We start from the raw sequence: 22,954 nt of genomic DNA, 5'->3' as shown, positions 1-22,954 counted from the left end.
TGGGAGGAAAGGGGGAGGGAGCGGGTGGGAGAGAGAGAGAAGGGGGCGGCCAGGGCTACAGCAGGGGCGCTGCCACGCGGCCCCTCCTGCTGCGTCGCCTCCTGCCGCGAGGGCGCTGCTCCTGTCGGCGGGGAGGGAAGGAAGAGGATTGCCCTGCAGGGCGCTCTGGTTCTTCGCGCCGCCGCCCCCTACAGGGCGGCTGGAGCGGAACAAGAACAATAACAAAAAAAAATGGCCGTGCCGCCCTAGGATTGGGCAGAATGCCGCCTCCAACAATCTGCGGCCCCAAGCACCAGCTTGCTCAGCTGGTGCCTGGAGCCGGCCCTGCCCCCTGGAGAAGGCTTTGCAGTTTGCCATGTCAGGTCGGTGGCCCTTTAGATAGGACAGGGGGACGATAGGCTCATCAGTGAGCCCTCTGGAGTGAGAGATGGCGCATATTCCAGTCTCTCAGCTCTGGGCCCTGGAAGTGTTGCAGATGACATATCTTGTAATGATCCCCTATGATTTGTATTGGCAATGCCCTACGGGGCTCGGCAGCCTCTGAGCTCCCCTGGCAGCTGAGGATGGGATGGGAAAGCAGGGGAGGGAGAGAACACAATTGTGGCGCTGCCAAATTGGGCCATGTTATTTCTACCAGATGCCAACACAGACTAGGCCTGTAGGGAGGAAGTCTATGTTAGCAAGGGGTGAGATGGTCCACGCCAGCTCCATTCACTTTCCTCTTTCAGTACAAGCCCAGCGGGTAGGGCTGACAAAGCGGGAGGGAGACTGCTGTCCCCTCCCCCAAGCACTGAGAAGAGAGGCAGTTTAAGTATACCAGGAACCCTCCGACTATCAATGGCTAAATCAGATGGCAGGGCCCTGCCTGCTGGGAGTTTCAGGAACCCTGGTGGGAGAGAGGGAACCTCTTCCTCTGGCTCCTGAAGGCGCCTGGCCAGGCTGTGCAGCGTGAGTGGGTGATACCGGGCCAGGAGCCCAGGGTGTGAAGGGGCAGGGGACGGAAAAGGGACCAATCTTTCACTGAACATGTGCTGCAGATACCCCCTCCTCCACTGCCCTGGGATTTACAGCCACTGCAGGTGAGGGTGGGGGTCTGAGATGGCCTGAAACTCCAGAAGGTTCAATACATAAACAGTCTCACACCCCGCCCCCAATCGCATTAGAATAAAAAAAGAACATAAAGGAAACAAAGAGCATAAAAATATCGGAGAGACTTCAATTCACTCTACGGAGTTCCAAAGAGAGTGGCCGTGCCTCCTATTGTACAATAGAGAGAGTTATACAGAGCTTCAATATAGAGATCTTTCTATATATATATATATATATATATATATTTATAGGTATGTATATATTTATAGCGTATTGCGTTTAAAACAGCCGTGCCTGCTTCTTCAGCTCGTTCCTCTTCCACAGGGCCAGGCGGTCGAACTCTGCAATGGTCATGCTGAAGATCTGATAGAACTCGTCCTGTGACAGGTGGCGCTGGGGGGACAGCAGAGAGGGGCATGAGGCGGGGTGTATGGACCTGTGACAGCACGAGGGAGGGCGGCTGCCATGGCTCATAGCTGACAGTGCCTGTGCAGATGCCATTGTGACTCTGCGTGAGCATATGCAAGCGACTGCCTCTGGGTGTGTGTGTGTGTGCGCGCGCACACGCCTGTCATTGTGACTATCCAAGTGTTATTGTGTGCAGCTCTGTGTATGTGCAATTGTAAGTGTGACCAGGTGCAATCGTGACTCTACATGAGCACACACGTATGCCTGTGAGTGTGCAATTGTGGCTGTGCAGAGCTGAGCGTGTGCGATTGCGGCTGTGTGTCAGCATGATGTGTCTGAGTGGGATTGTGTGTGAGTATCTGTGACTGTGGCTGCGTGTGAGCATGACCGCGTGCTAGCGTGTGCGTAAGTGACCCCCTTCCTCGGCCTGCGGTTGGGGCACAGATTTGCATTGCCAGTGCCAAACCCCGAACCCTGGTGACCTCTCACTCTCACCTAGCACTGGGGGCTTTTGTTGGCTTCAGGCAGCCAGCCCCCAAAACGGGTCAGCGACCTTCTAGCCTGAGCTTTTCAAAGGAGGGTGGCTTGGGAAGCATCCGGCAGGGGGGATCCCCTCTGAATTGTCCCAGATCTCGACGGGGTGGGGAGGAGTGATAGCTTTGGTATGATACTGTGCTCCACAGGTTTGATGTCCATGCAGACAGCATTAACTCCTGCTCAATCTGCAGGGAGGTTAGGTCTGAAACACCTCAGGTCTCCATGTGGGAGATGACATCTAACAGGCAGGTGGGCAGCTACCTTTGCTCCATTCATACTTCCTCCCCCAGCCCTAGCTGCACTGGGGGAGGAGGGAGACAGTGTCAGAAGGGAGAGTCCAGTGGTATTCTCCCCAGCGGGGAAGGCTTTGCTTACCTCTAACCGAGTCCTGTCCACATCTTTGGGCAGCTGGTTCCTCCCCCTGGTGGTCACCATGAGCAGCTCGTACGGGTATATCTGCAGAGAGACGAAGAAACGCTTTGGGGTTGGTAGGCTCTCTGAGCTGTGAGCCAGGGAGCAGTCCAGACGGGCACAGCTAGAGGGAACCCACAGCAACAACATAGTGGCTAGTCCTTGGGCCTGTTCTGTTTGGCTCAGGGATGGTGCTTTGCAGGGGCCACAAAGGTGCAGGCCCAACTCTCACAGCAGAATGGAGCTCACGCTGACACTGCAAGGCAGGGATGCTGCTCTGATGGAGCGGCTGCCCTGAGGGGCGACACTAACCCAGCTCCCCATCTGCCCATCTCCAGGCAGAAGGCAAAGACTGCTTGGCTTGTCACAGAGGCCAGTGGTTCCCAAACTTTTTACTCAGGCAACCCACCAACTGCATTTTGTCTTTTTTTGCAACCCACCATTATGTACATGCACCCTCTGCCCTGGCACCTCAACCCTAACCCCGGCCCAGTGTAGAGGAAAGGCCTTGTGGGCAGGGAACGAGCCTGCCCCCTGCAGCAGTGACTCCTGTCCCATGACGCTGGGACCAGCTCCCTGCTCTGGGTGTTGCGACCTGGCACACAGGGTCGTAGCACCACTCGGGTTCGGTCCAGCTGGTGGTGCTGCAACCCCGTGTGCCAGGTTGCAAAACCTGGAGCGGGGAACCAGGCCCAGCCCTGCAGGACTGGAGCCAACACTGTGGGGCGAGTACAGAACAGGCTCAGAATCCATCTCCCCAACCCCTCCAGGGTCTCTCCTCTGCACCAGGCCGGGAGAAATGTATGTTTGCCTAGGCCAGAGCCCAGTGATGGGTTAACCTGGTTCTGGATGTAGCGACCCAGCTAAAACCTTCTTGGGACCCACTGGTGGGTCAGGACCCACCGTTTCAGAAACACTGGTGTAGGCGATGACCTAGCATCCTACCCAGCATCCCCTCTCCACATCTAATAGGTTCAGCCTCCACAGCTGGGTGGGAGCTGCTGCTGCTGATCCCAGCATGACATCTGAGGTCACCCACCTAATCAGTTCTTCCCCCAGCATGCACCTTGCTGCTGGGCAAAGCGTTTTGAGACACCTGCAACGTAAACCATGCTCAACTGCAGCCCATTCTGTTGGAGCTGACAGCAGGAGGGACAGGATTGAGGGAAAGTGAAGCCAGGGCATGTCTGAGGGAAGAGAAGGTGTCTGAAAAGGTCTCCGTTCAAACATGGGCTCTGAGACCAGCCCAGGACACAAGAGATGGAGGGACAATCTCCAAGGACCCTGCCCTGGTGGCATTCGGACATTAGATGGCATCACTGACTGGATGGCAGCTGTTCCCCACTCCAAGGAGAGTCTTACCTTGTATTCTGTAAGGAGAGAAAGAGAAGGAAAGAGACAAGAAACGAGTCAGTCAGCAGCCTCCGAGCTTTCCCTTTGCCATCAGGCGAGAGCCCCGACTCCCCACAGGAGACACGGCCCCACGTGTGTTCTCCCCTTGTCTGTCCTGCCTCTGGCAGCTGCTCCCAGGGGGCTGGCCTGAGGGTGGGGTTACGGTGTGCAGGCTGCTCGCTTTCACGCCCACAGCTCCTGGAATCCCACTCATTGTTTCGAACGCAGCTCAGGAGGAAGGGAGGCACCAGCAACACTAAGGACAGCTCAGCACAGCTCCATTGAGAGCGCTGGTGAAGTCAGGGCCTGATCCTGCAGGGTGCTCAGGGCCCTTCCCCAGCATTGACTTCACGGGAGTGGAGGGTGCACAGCTGCCTGCAGCATGGTGGGGCCTATGAGAGACGCTGCCAGGTGCTTTAGGCCAAAAGGTACTTGTTGCTTTTCAGAGGTTTTTAAAAGGCTTTTCATAACATGAGCCCGAGTCATCCCTGCGCTGGGGCTGAACTCAGCACTGGGCGGGGGGGCAATGGTGGGTCTACACCAACTAACCTGACCCTGCTGCTAATGGCCCCTAGGCAGGTGGGAATAGCCAGGGCACAGTACTGTTCAATGAAGGGGATATGAAATGCCCCATATATGCGCTATGTGCTGGGGGCAGCCCAGAGTCGGCTATGCCGGCTCCCTGCCAGCCAGAGGGAAACTCTCTGTCATGAGAATTCCCTGGACGATGGATCCACCACCATTGCAGCCCCTTGATGCAGAGACGAATTGGGCCCAATATTCATAGGAATAGTTTCATTACAATATTTTTGCATTTCAAAGGAAACAGTGCTATGGCTTAGCTTTAACCCTTCCCCTGCTGGGTTTGCAACCCCAACACTGCAGGAATTTGCTAGGGGACGAGAACTGGAAAGAAAAACTAACTGGATAGTGACAGAACAAGAAGCGATGGTCTCAAATTGCAGTGGGGGAGGTCTAGGTTGGATATTAGGAAACACTATTTCACTAGGAGGGTGGTGAAGCACTGGAATGGGTTACCTAGGGAGGTGGTGGAATCTCCATCCTTAGAGGTTTTTAAGGCCCGGCTTGACAATGCCTTGGCTGGGATGATTTAGTCAGGGTTGGTCCTGATTTGAGCAGGGGGTTGGACTAGATGACCTCCTGAGGTCTCTTCCAACCCTAATCTTCTATGGTTCTAAAGCAAGAAACCGATTAGCCTATTTTCATTCCCCAAGCTGGCAGAAAAGTAAAAAGCAATAGCAGGAACGGTGACAAATACACGGATTGTTTTTTCAGTTTTACAGTGTCAGGGGCCATCAGTAACACAGCTTTGAAACACGTCATTAGCAGTGTGAGGGTGTCCCTGATCTGCTGCCGCAGGGCCAGCTGGGGGCTCTAGGCAAGAGCACAAACCAGTGTCTCTTGTGCAGACCTTGCAGGCTGTCGTGTTCAGAGCTCAAAGCCGACTCTGCTGTGCAGGAGCTGGAGGAGAATACCTAGAAAGCTCTCACTCCCATAAGAAGGGCCACTCTGGGGCCTCAGCAGGATGGCAGTGTCCCTTTGAAGCACATTGCCACAGGCTCTAGCAGCACATACAGTAGGACAGCTAAGGCTTCCCAGGCACTGTGCCCTGCTTACCTCGCATCCCCCAGTTGACGGCGTTTGTGCTGTCGTAGTGGAAGAGTTCAGCACTGGGGGGCTGCAGGAGAAATGAGCACACGGAGGGGTCAGCACGAGGGGAGTTTAGATAAATACTCAGCCCTTCTATCTCACCTTCCATCTGGGGATCTCAAAACGTTCTACAAATCTTATAATTAATCCACCCCGAGGTAAGTATCATTCCCCTCATTTTACAGATGAGGAAACTGAGGCACGGGGAGGTGAAATGACTTGCCCAAGAGCACATAGTGAGTTAGTGTCAGAGTCAGGAATACCACCCAGGTCTCCTGACTCCCAGCCTATGCATCAATCATGGGACCATTTCTAAAGTCCCTGTTGCCCAAAGTTACACAACAAAGACATCACTCTGGAAAGCACACACCTCCCCACACTCTGAAGCAGAGATTCTTTTTCCCTGCATCTGAACTCCAGGAATCTGGAAGAGATTTTACTTTCAGAGTAGGGCACTTGCCACTCCTAGATTCCCAGGACTGGGTGAGACTTTTCTGATCTCTAGTTTCTACTTGGATTCCACACAAAATACACCTGGGAATCTCTGGATGTGTCTTAGCAGAGGGTGCAGTGCCTGGAGGCAGGTGCTATGCCAGGGTGCCTCTGTTCCAGGAATGCATGTACCTCCAGAAAGAGCTCCCCCAATTCTGAGGATCCTGAACCCCAGACTGAGGATTCTGAACCCAGGCACAAAGAGGTTTCAATAGCCATGAGGATACTATCCTAGACCTGCTCCCTCTCCATTCCACAGGAGGTGTATGTACCTCACCTGTGCAGCCACTCGCCCACAAGAAACATTCCGAAACACCGCCACCTGGTGGCAGATCAGGGGTAGCCAGTGACACTCACCCTGTGCAGCCCGTTCCTTCTGTAGGCAGGGAGGGATGCAGATTTCGAAATGAGGGGATCTGAAAAGAGAAAAAACAAGCTGCATAATCCCAAGAGCTGGGACTAGTCTCTTGTGCCTGGAAAAACCTCAGCTACTGAGCCAAAGCCAAGGCGTCTGGTCCCCAAACACAGCCCAGGGGAAGGAGGACGCCTGCAGGGTCTAGCCTGGGTGACAAAGCTCCCTCATAGCCACAACATTGGCAGGTGCATCAAAGAAAGGAGAAATGCAGTGCTGCAGCTGGCTCCTCCTGCAGGCGAATGCAGGAGCCCATTGGACACCTTGCCTTTACACTGCGGGGTTGGTTCCTCTGCACTTTATATTGCTGAGTCTCCCCTTGCAGGCCCCTATCCCAGTCACCTCCCTCCCAGCTGAGGGCTGGATGCCCCTCGGAAAGAGCCCTTGGATTCTGCTCCCAGTGGCTGAGTGGGCTGTCTCCCTGGGGAAAGAGAGACCAGGACAGAGACTCAGAGCACGGAGCGCTGAGTCACTGTGGGCCCAAGCAGCAGGCCGGGAGGGGCCTCTCAGGACCTAGAAGACTTTGCAATATGCACTCTGCCCCTCCACCTGAGGTGACAGACACTAATGCAAGAGGCCTCCCATCCCCACTAGGAGCTGGGTACATAGGAATATCACCATGTTCCATGGGGGAAACAGACTTAGGGCGTGTCTACAATCTTAAGTCAACCTATTTTAGGTCAACATAGAGGTCTCTTTCTGTCGGTGGTGCACGTCTTCACCAGGAGCACTTCCACTGACTGAAGAGGGGAAGTGTAGCGGGCAGTGAGCCAGGGTCTCAGCTCCACGCAGGTCCCCGCCGGGGACTTCTCGTCTCCCCACTCGCAGCCAAGAGCCGGGGGAAGCTGCCCAGGGCTTCTCACCTTCCCACTCCCAGCTGGGAGCAGTGGGGAAGCTGCTCAGGGCTTCTTGCTTCCGGCACGGAGATCCACATCCAGAGTCCAGTCAGCTGCCATGCTCCCAGCAAGGAGCAGGGTCCCTGGTGGGCAGCAGGGCTCCCAGTGGGGACCTGTGTGGAGCTGAGAGCCCGGGCTCTTAGCCCACTACACTTCCCCTCTACAGTTGATGGAAGTGCTCCTGGTGAGGACATGCACCACCGACAGAAGCTTGGAGAGGAGGCCTGGCAGCAGGTCCAGCAAAGCCATGAAGTCGACAAGACAGCCAACGGCCTCTGTAAGGAACTCAGTGTCTACACAGATCCTGTGTCACCCTAACTACACCGACATAAGCCCTACGCCTCTCGTGGAGGTGGAGTTATGATGTTGATGTAGAGGGCACTTACATCAGCTGTCTTATGTTGACCTAACTGTAGTGTAGAGCAAGCCTGAGAGAGAAGGGATTTACCCAAGATGACAGCAAATCAGCTGCAAAACAGAGATTGAAACTCCGGAGTCCTGACTTCCACTCCCATGCTCTAATGACCAGACCACACTTCCTCCTAAAGGAAAAGCCACCCTGGCCTCTCTGCCTGCAGTGGAAACCCCCCTCCCCACCCCACTTTCACAAGGCCTGCGGATGGAGGAGCACAGAGTGGAAGGGAGGGGGAACATACACATACCACTGTCAGCCAGGTAATGTGTCCGGGGAGCTGCAATGAGAGACAAAGCAGGAAGTCAGCACAGGCAGAGAGGCATTTACTGTGATAAAAAGCCCTACCAGGCAAGAGGATCTGGGTTTGCAGAGACTGGCATCCCTCACCTTGCTTCCACGGCCAAGGACAACCTCATTTCACAGCATTCTCTGCTTCTCCCAGCACTACCCCACCCACCTTCCCACCGCTTTCATCTCCACAGCATTTACCCTTTCCCTTCACAGCACCTTCCAAGTGAGCATCTCAAAGTGCTTTATGAATATTGGTGAGCTGAACCTTCCTACCTGTTGTGGTAACTGGGCCTGCAGATTTACCCTGACTGTGAGCTCAGCTGTAACAAGTGAGTGGAAGTTTATAAAGGTCATAATGTCCTGTAACAACAGCTCTTGATGGGAACAGGTATGCCAGGGAGACAGAAAGACTGAACGAGTCCACACACAAGCCTACTGATCTAACTCAAGAGTTAAGCTCATGCTCGATAAACAAGAAAAGTGTGGAACCAGAAATCAATGAACAAAAACTGGTATGTCAGAAACTAGGCCTAACTGATGGACAAAATGAAGGGATGGGCTATTCCACCCGTCACTCCCTTTTGGGGTCCTTAATGAAAGAGACATTGGGGAAAAACTTAACTGCTGGAGAGAGCTTCACCATCATGGCTGCCAATCCCACCATATCCTGGGACTCTGGACTTTCTTTGTCCTAATTCTGAGAGATGCTCTGATCAGACTGGGACAGAGAAAGGGACCCAAATGACACCGTAACTTCCACCAGTTCCAGCTAAATCCCAAATACCACCTAGGATATGAGACTTTCTCTCTCTCTCCCCCCGGCATATGTCCTCTTCCTTGCCCATCTTATTTCTTCTCTTTCTTAACCCTCTCCTTTTTAGCTTCTGTCTGGCTTAACTGGCCAAGACTATGTATTTTGCAACAATGCTGTAAGCCTGTGACCAGAAAGAGGCAGATAAAAGTAATGCCCTAACCAGCGCAATGCTGGTACGAGTTTGCCAGGTCTCGGATTAGTTGATAAGACCATGACGGGCCTGTGTGTCTCCAGCAGAGAGGTTGCAAGTGAAAGTCAGCACCAGAGACAGAAGCTACGTTTTCCATCTTTGCTGTTCTTTTCTCTTCCTTTGTGTGTTTGTCTTGTTCTGTCTTCTCAGGAAATGAGACTGGACTTTAACAACAGCTCCAGCCCATCTCAACTAACTTCTCTTTTACTTAAAAAGGAGTTATTACCATCTCTCATATCACCTAAGAGACTGTCTAACAAAGGTTTTTTTTTTTAAAGGGAATGAGGGATGTTGCTAAAATGGAAGGCTAATTTAATACTTGACATTTCAAATGCTTTAACTAGTTTTCCATCTTTTTCTGTATCTTTAATAACAGGTTACTAAGGATTTTTAACATGGTGTTTGCCATGGTACTAAACAGGCTGATTGAAGTCTCCATATACCAAACCCCAAACCTTGTTTAACACTGTTTAATGTTGGACAGAGACCGGGTCATGTTAACACCTTTGACTCTCTGTGCCCCTTTATTCCATCTAAATTAATGCAACCCCCCTGAAGGATTAGCCCGCATTTTACAGATGTGGAAACTGAGGCACAGAGCGAGAAAGGGCCACACAGTAAGTTGGTGGCAGAGTGGGGACCAGAACCCAGAGCTTCTGATACCTAGATCCCTACTCTAACCACTAGACATTCTCCCTCTCTACAAAGGCCTGAGAGCAGGGATTCAGGTGGGCCCATCCTCCATGTCACTATTAGCAGCTCCTGCAGCATCTTGCAGGCTTGGCCATTGGGGCTGAGGGAGGTGGCTCTGCCCATCTGCAGAGGGGAGACTGCATCTAAAGCTTTGAGGAGACTGCAGCCTTGGGCAGTTCAGAGCTGCCTTTTAAGACCACAGTTACTCTGGCCATATGGAGAGCTGCTAACCTGTTTGTTCACAGCGGCAGCAGGTTCTGCCTCTGCTGCTCCCTCTGCCCCGCCCCCCCCCGAGAGCTGATGCTATTATGGGACCTCAGCTAGAGCGGCAGGGCTTGTGCATGGGCTGGCTTCTCCCCCTACCCTGGGCCTTATATCCCCTGGTGGACTTGACTCCAGGCAGCTCTGAATATCCCTGTTTCAGAGACTGGCACTACTGAGACCCCATAGCAAGCAGGGGCATCAGCACCAGAGCAGGCAGCAAAGTCCTCCATAGGAACTCAGTCCAACCAAGAGGCCAATTGGAGGATGAGCTGGCAAGTTGTCTATGGTGCCATCTAGTGACCAGCCTGTGCAATTGCAGGTGTGTAATTCCTTTGTAGGCCTGAATTCCCCAGTCCACAGAAAATGAAGGTGGGACTGACTGTGTGGCAGCCCTACGAACGTGCAACCCTAACTCACAATGACGCGGGGTTCCCAGAGAAACTCAGACAAGCCCAACGATCTCAGGAGCTGTATTTGTCTTTGTGTTTGTCATGGGCATTTCTTTGCCTCATGGATATAGCTATGGGACCAAACTAACACGAGCTCTGGTCTCCTCAAGGCTTCTCCACCATCTACGCATTCAAACACCCTACCAGATGATATGATGTTATTCTGGCTCCCCGAGGCATTCAAAAAACCAAGCCCAAGCACCAAATACCTGAAGCACAGACCCAAACACTGGGCCCTGCGTGCCACCTAGGGGCACGTGTGTAAAGGACAGATGGTTCCCTGATGCAGCCATCAGAGGAACGAGTTGTCCAAGACTAATTTCTTGGGGCAAACTATGTCCCTTACAAACATCCAACCTCTCCAGCTGTTGAAAGGCCCTGGTTCAGGTGTCCTTCCTTCCCCACCATGTCAACACCTCATGCCAGGTCGTGCCCTTGTCATGGAAGTAGAAGTGGGAACATAGTATGAGGCGGGAAGAAGAGATGGCAAAGCCAATGGCTGATTTTTGTGATGTGGCCATATAGTCTGAGACCCACCAACTCATTCCCCGCCCCTCCCAGCCACAGAACAGCCCCCTGCTGGGAGAGATTGCTAGCCAGCCCCGTGGATCCTTTTACACTCACATGGCTGGATCTAATCCAGCCTGTGTAGATCTGGGCATCGGGGGTGAAAGACTGTTTATCTCATTCACAACCCCAAATGTCAGCCAGCTCCCAACCAATTAGAAACCACAAGCTCTTCATCTTGTGTGAGCCAAGAAGCCCGCCCACTGCTGCTATGGTGCTCTTGGCATTCCTTACAGCCGTTCAGTGAGCTCTCGTAGCCGACTGTGTGCAGGGCCTCTCTGCTGCCGGCTGAGCTGCGGGGCGGCGTCCAGGGATCAGCGTAAGAATTGGATCGTGCCTTCATCTCTTCCTTCAGGATCAACCTGCCGATGCCGCTCTGGATCTAGGCACCACGAGGGGAAACGGAAAGGAATACGCTTCAGACACAGATGGGAAGTTCTCTGCCAATCAGCAGTGGCAGCACCACCCCGCCATGGTGTCAGCACACAATGCCACTAATGCTGGACTTTCCTGGTCCTGCACTCAGAGCAGGTAAGGTGCCTCTTGGTGAGCACAATGGTTCCTTCCCCTCCCCAAGCAACACCTGCCCCATAAGGCAGCTCCACGCTCCCCCTGGTCACATTTCATAGGACAGGGTTCTTGGCCAAAGACATTAGGTCTGCGGGTGCCTGCGCAAGGGAGGGGAAAGTCCATGAAGGGAAGGAAGGCACCAAAGAACAAGTGGGCCTGAGTGGCCTAGTGCATTGGCTTCCCCTGGGAAGGCCACAGCCTGGAATGGAGGGGCCCACAGCATGTGGATGGCCCAAGACCCACTCCTGGAGCAGAAGCATTTGGAAAAGGCAGATGCCATAGATTTACTCCAGCTGTGATCTCTGAACAAGGAGACTGGGCCAAGGCAGTCTTTCCTGGCTCTCTGCCATGATCCCTGCCAGGGCGTGTGGCCTCCAACCTTGCTGCCAGCTCTCTTCTTGTCTCCTCTGCTGCATTTCTCTCTCAGGGGAGGAGTTGAGAGGAGATGCCAGTGGGTAGGTGGGGAAAGGATGGAAACAGGCACTCACCTTGTGCATCCCCCGGTCAAACCCATCCTCTTCTCCCCCTGATGAGAATCTGCGGGCTCGTGGTGCTGCAAGGAGACAGGGGGCAGGCCCAGTCAAATGCACAACATGGACAAATACAAACAGCAGGCAGACACCCAGGCATGATTGCTAGCGATGAGCCCCAGGGTGAATGTGCATGGCAAATAACCCAAAGGCTGAGGGGACTTCAGGTCCAGGGTTCTAGATGTGTCATCATCTTCCATCAGTGCCTACCCTCGATTTAATTTACATGCCCTCAGCACTGGGCCTTCCCTGGGGAATAAAGGCTCAAAGCCAACACCTCCCAGAAAGTGACACATGCGGAGGTTGTTATTGGGTTTCCTGTGGCCTTGGCCACACCCAGGGCAGGTCTGGCTCCCTGCGTTACCTTTGGGCGAACTTTGGAAAGGCCAGTACTCGGATTCTGAGTGGTAGTACGGGTCCGGGGAATAGGCTGGGCTGTATTTGGAGGATTGTGCAATGTCTTCGCTGGTTTTGCTTTTCGTAGCTGCAGGTAGATTGTCTGCAAAAGCAACAGAGCACGAGATTTAGGAAGGAAACCCAAGCTCTGGAGGAGATGCTGTCAGCGTCACCATGGCCGTCCCACACAGACAACCAAGTGCCTCCCAGCTCCAGTAAGTGGAACCCTCCAAACAGGCTTCAGTTTGGAGAAAACAGTTATGGCGGTGCTTCTCCCCAAAGCCTGAGGGGCCAGGTATGTCCCCCAAGCAAAGGGCAGCCACTGGAGGTAGCAAACTGGCTGAGGCTGATGGGTCACCCACCAGACCTGGAGATCCAGCTGGGGGCGTGGCACATCCCCCTGCTCCACTTTCCCCAGTGGCTTGAAGTCTCCTGTCCTGATTGGTAATAGTCCACGATCAGAGTGCTGGACAAACATTAACTGATCACACCTGGCACCGCCGGGAGGTCAGTAACATTGCCCCCATTCTACAGATGGCGACGCAGGGGCACAGACAGGGGAAGTTAAGGTCACACAGCAGAGCAGTGGTAGAACTGGGAACAGAACCCTGTAGCTCCTAGCACCCAGCCCCAGGCTCAGTTGCAAACAGCTGCTCTGCACAAAATGGGTCGGAATAGGTTGCCAAGCACTCTGATTGTAAGGGCGCTGTCCCGTGCGCTCCACGCCAGCCTTGCATCTTGCTCCAAGTCCACAGCGCTGAGGTGCAAATGCCGTGACATCATGATGCAGAGCCTTTGGCTGCCAGGCTGAGTTACAAGGTAGCCGTCAGGATGGTGCTGATCCAGAGCCCACTGTGATGTTGGCTGGTCCTAATTTCTTGCTTTTCCTCTTTAACCTACAATTTTCCTACTGCGCCAACCAAGGAAGCAGGAAAACACAAGGGCTACTGAGATCAGCTGCTCCTCCCTCCCTAGGTAACCTTGCCTCAGGAATGCAATGTCATCACCAGAAAAGGGCAGTAAAAGTGCCATGGTGACCTGGGAGCCTGAGCAGAGATCCAGAGGCAAGGAGCACAGCCCCGGGACAGTGCAGAGGGAAGGAGTGCGCTTCCCAGAGGGCATGTTTGAAGGGATGGGGGGAGGTGACTTTGGCAGTACCAGGCTGTGAGGAGGCTGTGGTGGGTTGTGTGTGTGGGAGGGGTCGTCTCTAGTTAGAGCCATGAATACAGGCCCATGGCTCCTTTGCTGAAGAGCTACGGCCCGCAGCAGCAGTGGGATGGGGTCACCCCCCTGCACAAAAGGACTCTAGGTTGGCTTCAGGCCACACGGCAAACGTTGGAGGCTCCTGCTCTACCATTAAGAAAACAAAATGGCTGCCTCTTCAGAGCTAATCTCTTCCTCAGCAAGCATGCGAGGGGCAGAGGGCACCCCTGCAGGATTGCTGCCACCTTGGCTTATGGTGAGCTGAGAGAGATGGTGCCAAACTCAACTTCAAGGCCTGGCCAGCTAAGAGTGCTCAGAGCCCCCCAGTAACATACCAGGGGTCAGTCAGGAGAACACAGCAAAGGCAGCTACTTACAGCGCGGAGGGATGCAGACAGCCAGCAGGGGGTGTTAGGGGTGTTAGGCAGACAGGACAGAAGAGACGCACGGAGGGAGAAAGGAGAGACAGAGTTACGGTTTCACAGGGAAAGCTGCTACACAAAGCAAGTTGGTGAGCACACAACAAGCCCTCCTCAGCAAGGGCCTGTCTGGTGCCAGGCGCCCTTGTGCCACCTTCCCAGACATCCCCCCACTCCCACAGCCCCAGCCCTCTCTACAGGTTACCGACACTCTCTTTCAATCTGTAATGTCCGCCTGGGACGGTCAGAGGTTTTCAGGAAGTTGGGATTCCTTTTTTAGTTTTTTCCAGGTAATTTGTATTATGGCTAGTGTTAAAAAAAGCACATACTGCTCACTCCTCTCTCCTCACAGTTCTGCCAGTGCACTCTGACCCGCAGCACCCCTGCTATTCCAGCCCTGCCCTGGGCTCTGCTGTTAATGCCTCTTGACCTGCAGCACCCTCTCATCCCTTGCCATTCCAGTCCCCGTCTCCCCATGCCATCCCTCAGTCCTGACCTACAGTACCTGCTTTCCCATCTTTGGCAACTGCTGACACTGGAGACGAATATCTAACCTGCTATTATATTTGAGGAGGGGATTGAACCCCCAAGTGACAGGTAAGCAGATAGATCTCCTGTGCTACTCAACTTCTCACTCCCACCACCTGGGCTCTTTGCTGAAGGCAATGTGAAATGTCACAGCTTTGTGCCTGCACTAAGTCCCATGCCCAAGGTTGCCAGCGCCTCCAGCCTTTCTCGCCACCTCCTCCTGCACCTGCCAGGGCAGCCCCATGACCTGACTGCCTAACAATGGCATTCCCCTCTGTCCTAGATTAATTTTATCTCGGTCTCACACCAGTGTAAATCTGGAGTAACCCTGTCCCAATCCAAGGAGTTACTCAGCAGTGTAACTGGTCCCTAATCTCTGTCTGGCTCTTCCGATGCCAGGACTATTAAGTAATTGGCAATCATCCCAAAGCAAGACTCAGACTATACCGTGTCGTTTATAGATGGGGGGTTTCCGGTAGATGTTACTCTCTCCGGCAGCTGGAGGAAAAAAGAGAGAGAGAAGAAAAGAAAGAAAAGAAAAGAAAGAGAAAGGACATGGAAGTCAGTGTGTGTTTGCTGGGAGCAGCGGATATGGAGAGGGCATGGAAGAGGAGATGCAAACCCCCAGTCACTCATCTGTTACGTTCAACGTTTTTCACCTCCATGGACTTTAAGTAAAAAAATGCAACCTAGTTCCAAGGCATTTCATCAAAGATGGATCAGGGTCTGGTTTGGCTTAGGAGATGGGGGAGAAAGAGGGTTAAACCTGTTTTGGAAGCTAAGCACCCAGATACTATAGTGATGGGTGCTACAGAAAACCCTAGGGTGGAGAGGTAGTGTGTGTGTGCTAGAGGACATGCAGTGAGCATGCTCAGTGTTAACACCATGCACTGGCACTGACAGAATGGCAGATGCTTCTCCTTCCTGTCCCCGCTGTTGGCTCTTCTCAGACAAAGGTGTCTCGGAGGGGAAGAGAGAGGGGACACCTAGAGACCAAGGATCTGGGGGTACCTCTCTGTCAGTCAGCCCCATGGAGTGGGCTGTTACTGATGGATTTTCAGGAGGGAGATCATTTCTTGGGGGCACAGGTGTCTAGAAGAACTATCCATGATCCACCTGAGAGCAAACCAACATCAGCCAAAGCCTCTTTCAGCAAGGGAGAAATAGAGCTAGCTGGGAAAGGGAAGCTACCTGGAGACCGTGCCTATAGCTACCCTACCAGCGCGAGGGCCTATCAGCTGAGCTAGCGGAGCAGGGATGGGGCCATCCATAAAAGACATCAGCAAAGGGGCAGGGGAGCTCCGGTCCGCACATATAGCTGTGGTGGTGGGGTGGCTGGACAGGGAGAGGGTCGAGATAGGGCCATTGCAGGGAGCCTGGGACCCTGCAGGTGTGTGTAGAGCTGGTCACCATGGTGGTGGCTGCGGCCATGGATTGGTTACATGGGCAAGCATGAGCAGAAGGCTGTGGGGCTGCAGCTCCAGTCCAGGCCCTCGGTATCCACCTTGAGAGATGCTAATTCTGTACTATGTATGTGCATACTAAAAGTAGCCTGGATTTTTTAAACACCTCCCCCAAAATCTGGGTACCTTTGGTCCCAGGTCGCCAGCTCGGCCCACTCTAGAGACAAGGGCTAGCTGCAACATAAGGAATTTAGGTTTGCAGTCAGCACCCCACCACCCAAGTCTGGGGGTTTAAATCAGGCCCATCTCAAAGGTGAACTTGAGAGCCAGTTAACTGGCTTTAGAAGGGGGGACAGGTCAAAGGTCCCTTGAACTTATTAGGGTGGGTTTCCTTTACATGGACTGAGTGGATAGTTTTGGATTTGACGAATGGTCCAGTCTGTTCCTGTGACTGCAGCTGAGAGAGGGAGTGAGTACCTTCTTGCTGCCCTATTGTGTATCCTGAAGAAGTGGGACAGGTGATGTTTCCCTCCCAACCCCTCAGAAGATCAGTGGATGGATTGAGGGGGCAGTGGGCCTTACCTGGTGGCCCCCTGGAGTCCCTGCTGGAGGGGAGCAGCCATCTGGCAAGCCCAGAAGACTCTGGGGGAAGGGTGCACCGGGCCCTAGGGGGAGTAGGAGGAGTATAAAATAAATCATCTGTAAAGAATGGGTGTAGAAAAGCTTCTAATCAGAAAAGCTTTGCCTTGTGATCCTCTAAGGAAGGGAAGGCAGGGTCCTTGCAGGGAATTTCACTTGGTGGGGGGGCAGGAGGCAGTGGGAAATGGCAGGGGAGGTATAGCAGACTCTGGACGATGGGAAGTTTAGGTGGGGTTAAAGCTGCAGGTCTTGTTTATGGATGGCCTTTACCATGGGATGTGTCCTGCTGCTGCTAGCTGATTCTAGGCAGGCAGTGGTGCTACTCATGCAATACACACGTACAGCACATGCATGCATGCAATAGACACAGTGCTCCCCACAGGCCGGAGGTTTCCAGAGCCTACCTGGAATGTGGAAATGCTTGGGAGCTTGGTATGAGGTTGGAGTAGAAGACCTCACATCTAACTGGCTATAGTAGGGGGAGCTGCGCCCACTCTCTGTGCCTGGAAAGCACGGATCGGAGGGAGTGACAGTGATTGAGAGAGAACAAGAGGCAGAAGAAAACTGGTGTTAAATGCAGCCATGTTAGAAGAGCAGCAAGCCACCTGTGAGTCAATGGCTGGGGAGGAAGGGATGGATGGATGGGGGGTGTGGTTTCCTACACACGTCGTGAGGGAAGAACTGAGGGTTTACAGACAGGGATAGACAGGAACCAGAGGGAAATCCACAGGTGCATGCCATTCAGGGGCCTAGCCCAGAACCCACTGCAGGGGCCCCAAACTCCGGTCCAGGATTTCCCTGTCATTCTCACTGGTATGGCAAAGTCTTTGATGGCAACTGTGCTAAGAGCTTTATCTACAGGGGTTGGAGCCTTACTGAACAACATGGAGGGAAACCCAGCAGAGGGCAAGTCTGCCAGACTCATTTCTCTCTGGGTTTTCCTGCCCATCCCTCCCCCCTCCCCCAGATTTCAAGGTACAGCTGTGCCCTTCTTCCTCACCTGAAGATGTGCTAGCCCAGGGTGTGTGTGAGGATTCACCCCCAGCATTGACAGGTACATGCATTCTGATGCATCCCTCGCTTCCCAGGATAAGCAAGTCGAGCATCAGCCGCACCGCTAGTTCCAGTGCCAGCATGGAGCCACCATCTTGGATTTTCTGTAGTGATGGGGCGATGCTGTGACTGAGTTGAGTATGAGACAGGAGGAAGGCCCCAGGGAGCGGAATTAGCTGAACTGGATTGTGCATAAGGCAGCCAAAGGCAGATCACTCCACCACTCTCTAGGGCACACACCTCTCGGAGAGGAAATCCCCCATCCCAGCATCCTGCAGGCACTGTCGAATTTAACTCCTCCTTGTTCGGAGTTGATATTTCCCAACATGACTTGCGCTGCTGCCAAAGGGATGGCCAAGGCCTCCGGGAGATCCCAGCACGCTGCTCTGCTGCTCTCCGCTGGCTGTTTTAACTTGGGCCAGGCCTGGTGGTGGGGGGCCAATGTCCTTACCTGAGCGGTAGTAATGATGTGGGGAGCGTGGGATGGTGGGAGACATGCCCTGGCGGCTGTAGGTGGGGGAGTCGATGTAGCCCGGGCTGGAGGCCCGTCTCTGCCGTATGTCAATACTTTCATAGATATCCTGGATGGGTGAAAGGAGATGTGAATAAAGGGCATGGGTCAGAGAAGGTGCATGCGCCTCAGGCTCTGGGGCATGGAGATAGCTGAAACAAGGCCTCATAAAGGAGTCATAGAGTCGGGGAAGGAGATGTTTGTATAGGCAGGAAGGAGATGTTTGTATAGCTTTTCAGGAAGGCAGGGTCTTCTCTTTCCTTCAGGGAAACGCCCCCCCTATCCCCATGACAGCCAGGGACACTGACTCTTCTCAGCTAGGACAGGGTAAAGCCTTTGTGATGTAAAGGCGCAGTGGGTGTGGTGAGCTGGGTGGTGCACAGGCCTTGTGTGGCTGTGGAATGGGTGTACAGTGCAAAGCAGCCATCTGGCATTTAGAGACAACAAGTCATGCATCTCCCACGTGAGCTCTACTCCTCTCAGCATGCGTGGGGCTTAACAGCAAGAGCTGACTGGAGTCATGTGTCCCCCTGCAATGGATCTTTGCAAGCAGAGCAGCTGAGAAACACCACATTCCCATTATTTAGTGGTTTGACTTTCTTGGTGCCTGGAGAATTCCCTGTTTGTTCTCCTCCCAATGTCTCCAAAAGAGGGATGCCTCCTCCCCCACCCCAATGCTTTGGCCAAGGAAGGCTGGACATCTCTCTCCAGAAACTGTCAACATTGCTCCAGGATGCAACTGATGGGCCCACCTTTATGTAACAAAGATCTCCCCCCTCTTACACCAGGGCAGAGCACACGGGCCCTGCTCCCTGTTCCAGAGCAATCTCAGGCAAGCATGGCAGGACTGTGGGGCTGGCACTGCAGTCCTAACTTGAAGAAAGCAACTTCCAGAAGAATTACTGCATTAGCATCATAAGCCAGATTCACTCCCGGTGTAATTCCACTGACTTCAATGGAGTTACACCAAGAAGGGATTCAGCAGCCCAACAGCTGTCTCCATTCAGAACCCCCATTGTCAGGCATGAGGGGTCCCCTTGGTCCAGCCAACTCCTTAAGTTATAACTCCATGCAGGTCCCACCCACCTCCAGCCTTGCGGTCCCAGAGGTCTCTGGAGCACAGTGTATTTACCTGAGAATACGGAGACAGCGTTCCAAGGGACTGGAGGGAGCAGGAGGTCCAGAGACAGCACAGGAGGGAGAGAAGAGAGAGGGACATGATTAATGGATGATGTGACTGACCCGGGCCTCACAGCACTTCATCTGCCCAAAATTACAGCCCTCTTAGTGAAACCACAGCCACATTAAAATGGCCAGGCACTGAGGGAAGCCTGTGGGAGAGAAGGCTCCATCGATGGGAAATAAATAGCAGCCTGTCCCTCCACCTCAGCCACTCTGAGTCCAGGCTGGAGCACAGAGGGGCTGCCTTGATCCCATCCAGCCAGTGCTCCAGGAGAAATGCCTAGTAGAGGAACTCATGGGACCAACTCATTTCTCCCCCTGGGGAAGAGACTTTGGGGGAATTCTTCAGCTTCTTTCATTTGGTGCAGAATATCCCCCCTCCCCTTCACTGGAACTGGCAGGCAGGCGCTCCCATGGCCATGCTGGGATTTCCCTCATGCTGGGATACACAGTGTATGGGAGAGTGAAGCCATCCAAGCTTGGCTTTCCCAGTTTGGAAACAACTGAAACAACCAGCCCTTGGAGCCCGTAAATCAACTCCTTGCCTGCTCGTGTCTACGGAGTCTGACCTGTTCACAGAGCGCCTGGCTCTGCATGTTTGGAGCAAGACTCCAGATACAATGCTAAGTCCAAGAGGGTCTTGCTCTTGCCAACCCAGAGCCCTAGTGTTCAGCGGGGATTTCTCCTCTCTCCTGCCTGTCTGAGTTTCACATACAAATAATGACATTACAGCACAGACGGGGAGGTGAGGGGAAATGCCCTCAGAGGATGAGAAGGGACGGGATGAACCTGGGAAGCTCCAGATGCGAATGTCTGGCTATGATGCTTCCCTTGGAGTTGGTGAAACAGCAGCAACTAACTCAATGGGGAGGATATAAACAGATGGGAGCTAAGCGAGGTCAGATGGGTTCACAGGAGACACCATCCCACTATGAAACACGGCTTTGTGACCTACTATGCATATACAGGGGTCAGAAGATGCCACCAAGAGCAGCACTGGGCTGTCTGAACAACACACTGAAATTGCATCAATTCAAGGAGTTTACACCAGACAGCAGCAAATACAGCGAGACCACTCAAAGCAAAAGGCTCCAAACCCCACCCCACAGCTTGTGAGCCCTCGGTAACAGCGTGTTGCTGAGCCATCTGACACACAGTAGCTTCCCATGCTACCTTTCTGTTGCCATCTCAGTTGCACTGTCCCCTGGCGTTGGAGGTCTGTGCCGTTGCATGCCATCCCTGTCTATGTCATAGGCCATGTTGCTGTCCATGAGAGGCCCTAACATGGCAACCTGCATTCTCTGCTTTATCCAGAGATTGTTTGCAGGCGCAGCTCATATGGATGAAAGGCAGCAGAGCCCCCAGCGCACAGTGCTGCAGAGCGCCTCAGGGGGCAGTTGCCTTAGCCAGCTCACAAGCCAACCACCCGTAGACCTGGGACAAAGACCCACTGTGAAAAAGCAGAGGTGCAAGGAATCCAGAAGCCAGCAGGGTGTTTTCTTAGCTACCCCCATATGGTGCTTTCCAGAATCCAGGGCCCCATTCTCCTCTTGCCTACACCAGTTTTACACTGCAGAATGTCAGTGACCTCCATGGACTAAACCTCAATTTACACAGGTGTAAGGGAGAGAAGAACCAGGCCCTCAGTGTGTCCCAAGGCCCTGATCTGAGGCCAACAGGAAACTCAACACAACACAGTGAGGCTGTGTACTGAGCTGTGCTTCCTGGGCAGGTGAGAGCCCCATACAGCTCCAGAACACTGCACACAAAGGACAGCGTCACTGCTCCCACCTTGGTACAGAGGGCACAGACAACTGAGTGCTCTGGATGGCTGGCTCACAATGAACCCTGGCACCTGCTTCACACTGGAGATTTCAGAGAAGTCATTGCTGGCTATTACAAAGGCCTCTTCTGTGACCATTTTAAAGGGCCCAATTCTGCCCTCAGCTTCTGCAGTCCTCAGTGGGACCTGGATCAGGCAGGATCTGGCTTTCTTCCAGGTCAAACCCATGCACTCATCTCCTTCCCATTTAAATGGGTGAAATTGTCCAGCAGTCCCAGCCTGCCCCCAGGAGTAGGGCAGGGGAAGTCCCATGCCAAGGGCTGTGTTGGTTTCCTTCTACACAGCTCTTTCTAATATCCCCGTGGACATGGACAGCACCATTCAGCTCCCTGCTCCCTTCCCGTCCCCATCCAGTGGCGTCAGCGTTAGATAAGGGCTGTCCTGCCGAGACCCTTGCTCTGCGGACACTGGTGTGGCTTCCCTGCAGCAGGCCATCTGGTGAGCCTGTCCTGCACCCCATCTAAGCAAGAGGGTGCTCTTTGGAAAATGGACTGCGGGGTAAATAGCTGCAATTAAGGATCAGATTTTCAACAGCACCATTTGGTGTGTGAGCAGTTCAGTTGCACGCAGAGTGACCCCGCTGCAGATCTGTCCTTAGAGTCTGTGCTGGGCTGAGGGTGCTGCGGAGACACCCCCTTCCCCTCATTCATTTCCTAGGCTCAATGCACTGGGGGACATTCCCCAGAGGAGCCATTCCTTGGGGCCACCTTTCTCCCCAAAGCAGTCCCTTTAGATTATGTGGTGTGACCAATCGCCAATGGCCTCCATCAGCATGGGCAGAGTCATAGATTGTCACTAACTGATGCTGTAGCAGTTTTCTGGCTCACTCTTGTGGCCCACAGTGGAGGAGGCTGGGGCCAAGGTTCTCCTGTCCTGGCCCATCCTGGATTTCCAGACAACAGACAAGAATCCTCCTTGGAGATGTTCTAGGCCAGATTCTGTTCTTGGTTCCCCCACTGTAAATCTGAAGTACCCCACTAATGCGAATGGAGTTATTCAGGATTTGCATCCACAGAACTGTAATAAGAATCTGTGTCCGCCCCCTCCACAATAACCCTCATCAGATCCTGAGGTCCCTGTCTGCAAATGCCAAGACTCAGTACCTCCCCATAGCTATATCTCTCCAGCGTCTCATCTGACGTGTATCTGTGATAGGGCTCGTAGGAAATGAGGTCGGGACGCTGCACCTCGTAGATGGCTTTAATCTTGGGAAGAGCTGCCAGGTCTTTGTAATTAAGGATCTCATTATCCACTTTAGCCTAGGAGACGGAGAGACAGAGGCAGAGAGACGGAGACAGAGAGAAAGATGAGGAGAAAGGGAAGGGAAGGCTGGAATATACAGTGTGAAGCTCCCATCAGAGCAAACAGAACTGGTGTGTCACCACAGGAAAGGTAAAAACGTAAGGAGATGTCCTCATGAGAGGCACAACATTCTCCCAGGAAGAGAAGAGGCAGCAGTGGGGAAAGGGCTGGATGGGTCATGGTGTTGAACTGCCTTGGCAATACTCTTCCGAGATCTCCCATTCATCACAGAGGGCCTGCTGAGGTCAAGGCAGGCAGACACTCAGGGTAGACTTACCCCCAAAGACCCCTTCCCCATCCCCATTGCTTGCATTGCAGATTGGAATTGAGATCCTGCTGCTCCCAACCTGATTTGTGCAGGGAGATCTCCTTCTCCTGTCCCCGC

At 53.4% G+C, this 22,954-nt stretch overlaps 1 protein-coding gene across 3 annotated transcripts in view; it reads right to left on the bottom strand.

The window, feature by feature from the left end:
- The window catches only part of ABLIM3 (actin binding LIM protein family member 3), a 102,077-nt gene continuing 79,123 nt past the window's right edge, over positions 1-22,954 (bottom strand). Inside the window, exons 10-23 of one of the 3 annotated variants that reach the window (XM_054038500.1) lie at positions 22,371-22,526; positions 19,375-19,404; positions 18,183-18,312; positions 17,083-17,181; positions 15,084-15,134; positions 12,456-12,590; positions 12,050-12,114; positions 11,226-11,373; positions 7,971-8,000; positions 6,358-6,416; positions 5,476-5,536; positions 3,808-3,815; positions 2,410-2,490; positions 1-1,482 (exon numbers count right to left, since the gene is read on the bottom strand). In XM_054038500.1, coding sequence (XP_053894475.1) covers positions 1,369-1,482; positions 2,410-2,490; positions 3,808-3,815; positions 5,476-5,536; positions 6,358-6,416; positions 7,971-8,000; positions 11,226-11,373; positions 12,050-12,114; positions 12,456-12,590; positions 15,084-15,134; positions 17,083-17,181; positions 18,183-18,312; positions 19,375-19,404; positions 22,371-22,526 — 1,167 coding nt within the window. In that variant the 3' untranslated portion in view covers positions 1-1,368. Of the gene's footprint in view, positions 1,483-2,409; positions 2,491-3,807; positions 3,816-5,475; positions 5,537-6,357; positions 6,417-7,970; positions 8,001-11,225; positions 11,374-12,049; positions 12,115-12,455; positions 12,591-15,083; positions 15,135-16,621; positions 16,705-17,082; positions 17,182-18,182; positions 18,313-19,374; positions 19,405-22,370; positions 22,527-22,954 lie in introns of those variants that run through there. The other 2 variants (XM_054038498.1, XM_054038499.1) reach the window with 2 other exon arrangements.

The sequence above is a fragment of the Malaclemys terrapin genome, chromosome 8 (genome assembly GCF_027887155.1).
Source record: "Malaclemys terrapin pileata isolate rMalTer1 chromosome 8, rMalTer1.hap1, whole genome shotgun sequence".
In the NCBI taxonomy this organism is placed as follows: domain Eukaryota; kingdom Metazoa; phylum Chordata; order Testudines; family Emydidae; genus Malaclemys; species Malaclemys terrapin.
The sequence above is the reverse complement of the archived record's forward strand: the minus strand, read 5'-3'. Positions and strand labels throughout refer to the sequence as shown.